Source organism: Poecilia latipinna, unplaced genomic scaffold, assembly GCF_001443285.1.
Source record: "Poecilia latipinna isolate Pla-1442-1.1 unplaced genomic scaffold, P_latipinna-1.0 Scaffold4615, whole genome shotgun sequence".
Taxonomy (NCBI): Eukaryota; Metazoa; Chordata; class Actinopteri; order Cyprinodontiformes; family Poeciliidae; genus Poecilia; species Poecilia latipinna.
Genome location: NW_015117231.1, coordinates 1 through 3,536, shown reverse-complemented (window position 1 = coordinate 3,536; position 3,536 = coordinate 1). Strand labels below are relative to the sequence as shown.

At 42.2% G+C, this 3,536-nt stretch overlaps 1 protein-coding gene across 1 annotated transcript in view; it reads left to right on the top strand.

Annotated features, from left to right (window-relative positions):
• Positions 1-3,189, top strand: part of LOC106942863 (putative ATP-dependent RNA helicase TDRD12) — a 19,612-nt gene extending 16,423 nt beyond the window's left edge. The window contains exons 9-10 of the mRNA XM_015026208.1: positions 2,103-2,167; positions 2,631-3,189. Of these exons, the coding sequence (XP_014881694.1) occupies positions 2,103-2,167; positions 2,631-2,735 (170 nt within the window). The 3' untranslated portion in view covers positions 2,736-3,189. The remainder of the gene's footprint in view (positions 1-2,102; positions 2,168-2,630) is intronic.
• The last annotated feature ends 347 nt before the right edge of the window (positions 3,190-3,536 follow it).

Genomic DNA, 3,536 nt, shown 5'->3' with positions numbered 1-3,536 from the left:
GGTCTCTTGTTGCCAATCACATAAACCGATCACCTGCATCTCATTTCGCAGCCTGCCTGTGCAGCTGGTCTCCTCTTTCCTTCACACTGCACAAACGTGCGGCAACAAACCCAGGCGATGTCGTGTGGAACTATAACACACTGAGTGAATGGGGACGTTTGCGTGTTGCTGCGGAAAATTGAAGCACATGGGGTGAAGCACGTCAAAATGCATCAACACGATGAATCTAATATGGCATAAAAACAATGCCATGCCATACTTGACGGAGTTTGGCTACATAGAGGCTCACTGCAGTAAAAAATACATTTGGAGCGATTCTTGAATTTTAACTATTTCTGGCTTACATGTAATGAAAACTCAATATGTAGTGTCTAAAAAAAAAAAGAATATAACAAAAGGACAATTAAAAAAATAGACTTTAAACACTAATGCCAAGCTTTTGGAAAGCATGTTCATTTCTATGAACTCAATACTTGGTTGCGTCCTGGAGCCCTGGGTTTTTGAGGAAACCAAGCATGTGCAGGTTGGCCTCTTGTTTCATCTCTTTTACTGGTAGGAAGATTCCATGTCAGAGTGAGCTTACTATTAAAAATATGAAAATAACTCAGAGAATTGATAAGGGGTAATAGCTAGTCTAGAAAGTGGGACCTATTTTAAGTTTTTCTAAACTTTTTTTAAAAGTTTAGAAAAACTGGAATTGAAAGTGACGATATCAGCTCAATAGGATGCCATCTTAGAGGATATTGAAAGTCTACAATTTAACAGAAAAGGTGTTATGTTTGATCTTGATATGTTCTGCTGAGTAACATCAGTTTACCTTATCAGTAGATTTGGCGGATCAGTTGATGAAAAGTCCACTGGGATGATTCCACTGGTCAACAGCCAAAATATTGTCTGGGGTTTTACAACTGTTAGGATTATTTTATGAGCTGAATCCAAAAATCACTTTGGTTTTGCTCAATCAGGTCAACTTTCTGAACTATGGAGCAACATGACCATCAAACACATGACTTGTTCTCACATCTGGATCGGTTTCCTGAGAATCTGATCAATGAGTGATGAGCAGGAGCAGAGATTCCATCAGGACAGAAAAGAGACTGAGAATTTTACACAATCAAGCCGTAATGTTCAATTCACATGTACTTACCCTTATCAGTATTTATTATACAATTTACAAAAATCCAAGTTTGTAACATTTAATTAATACATTCTGTTAGAAAACCATTTTTTCCCCTAAAACATTTTTGGATGAGATATATTAACAGAAGTGAACTGATAATGTCACAAAAATGTTATCAATTTAGTCAGAAGATCAGATTTCTCTAACGGAATTTAGAATAAAAACCTGATTGAGAAAAATGGATGTCATTTATTGATTCAACGGTGCAAACTAATCCCAATTCAGTTGAAAAAACATAGACAGCTTCCAAAATATATATTTTTTGTAACTCAGTGTTATAAGATATCTAATGTCTGGGAAGCATAGAACCATATCATCAATGCTGCTACACAACTTAAAGGTGCAGTACGGGGCCATGAAAAAAAAATTATTGAGAAAGGGGAACGTTTATACAAGATGTTTCTTGTTCCTTCTCCCTTTTCACTCATGTAGAGTAAATGTTGTAATAGAATATGCTTTGTTAAATTGAGTGAATAAATTGAGTGCTGTCCTCCACAGTGGAGCCGGTCGTGAATGCACAGACTAGTTAGCATGGCCACCGATGACGGTGGCTGAACAGTATTCCTGTAACTTTAGGTTGTTTCTCCACCTGTAGCACAGCTGCAGTAAAACAGCAATCTTGAGCTTGTGCAGGGAAAGGTGTGAGCAGCATAAGTGAATGTGCTAATGCCTTCTTCCAGGCTGTGATTGGTTGTTTCTGAACCAAAGCAGTGTATTTCTGCAGATGGCACAGAGGAAGCAAAGCAGTTTGATTTTTATTGTATTATACTGAGTACATAGTGACGGTTAACAAATATGTAAAACACATATTTTTTTATAAAAGACATCTACTGCAGATTTGAAGTATCTGTTTTAAAGATGATTAAGTAAAATAGTTTTGTATCCCAGTCAAAGTCACTGACTGATCTGTTCTTACCCTCAGGCTCATCACAGAGTCCTGGTACTTCAGAGGCAAGCGACTGGCTGACAACTCCCTCGCTACCTCAGGTTTAGTACTCTGTGCAGTTTCTGCTTTAAAGTAGCAACTCCTACCAAGTGATACCTACTATTACATCTTATTTTAAAGAAATGTTTGTTTTGTGAACGGTCTCATCACACATTAATTGCAATAGTACGTATGTCACAGATGATGTAAAGCCAGTGGAAATGTTTTATTCACCACCTCCAGCACATGCCCTATGCAAGCCCTCAAGGAGCGCAAAACAAAACAATACATGTTTTGTGAAACATGTTTGTTTCCAAAGACACTTTAAAAGAAATCACTAAATTGACCTTATATTTGTTTTCCAGTTTAAGAAAAAGAGGAACTCCCCATCCTGCTTGGTTTAGTGACTGACTTTAAGTAAAGAACTGTGGTCATCTGAACTTCCTGACTGATGAAGCTGCCAGTAATGTGTTTCTTAATACTACCTTCTGAAAAAGCTGATTTCAGATGTTCTAATCCCCTTAGAGTCAAATCCCTGAGGAAGGCAGCAGATCAGAGAATACTAAAGAACCAATGTTCTTTAACAACCAAACCAAGCACGGCCCAAAAGCTTCAGGGGCAGAGAGGTAAGTAATTTGTGCAGGTTAAAGTTGAACAGGCGCAGCCGAGGTGTTGAGGGGATCCGTTTTGGTGGCCTTAGGATTGCCTCTCTGCTTTTTGCGGATGATGTGGTCCTATTGGCTTCATCAAGCCGTGATCTGCAGCTCTCACTGGAGCGGTTTGCAGCCGATTGTGAAGCGGCTGGGATGAGGATCAGTCCCTCCAAATCCGAGGCCCTGGTCTTGAGCCGGAAAAGGGTAGAGTGCCTTCTCTGGATCAAGAGGGGTGTCCTGCTCCAAGTGGAGGAGTTTAAGTATCTGGGGTTCTTGTTCACGAATGAGGGAAGAAAGGAGTGGGAGATCGACAGGTGGATTGGCACAGCGTCTGCCGTGAAGTGGGTGCTGTACCGGTCCGTCGTGGTGAAGAGAGAGCTGAGTCAAAAAGCGAAGCTCTCGATTTACCGGTCGATCTACGTTCCCACCCTCATCTATGGTCATGAGCTTTGGGTCATGACCGAAAGAACGAGATCACGGATACAAGCAGCCGAAATGGGTTTCCTCCGCAGGGTGGCTGTGCTCTCCCTTAGAGATGGGGTGAGAAGCTCGGTCATCCGGGAGGGACTCAGAGTAGAGCCACTGCTCCTCCACGTCGAGAGGAGCCAGTTGAGGTGGCTCGGGCGCCTCACCAGGGAGGCGTCAGGATGCCTCCTGGACGCCTCCCTGGTGAGGTGTTCCAGGCACGTCCCACCGGGAGGAGGCCCCGAGGAAGACCCAGGACACGCTGGAGGGACTATGTCTCTCGGCTGGCCTGGGAACGCCTTGAGGTTGGGGT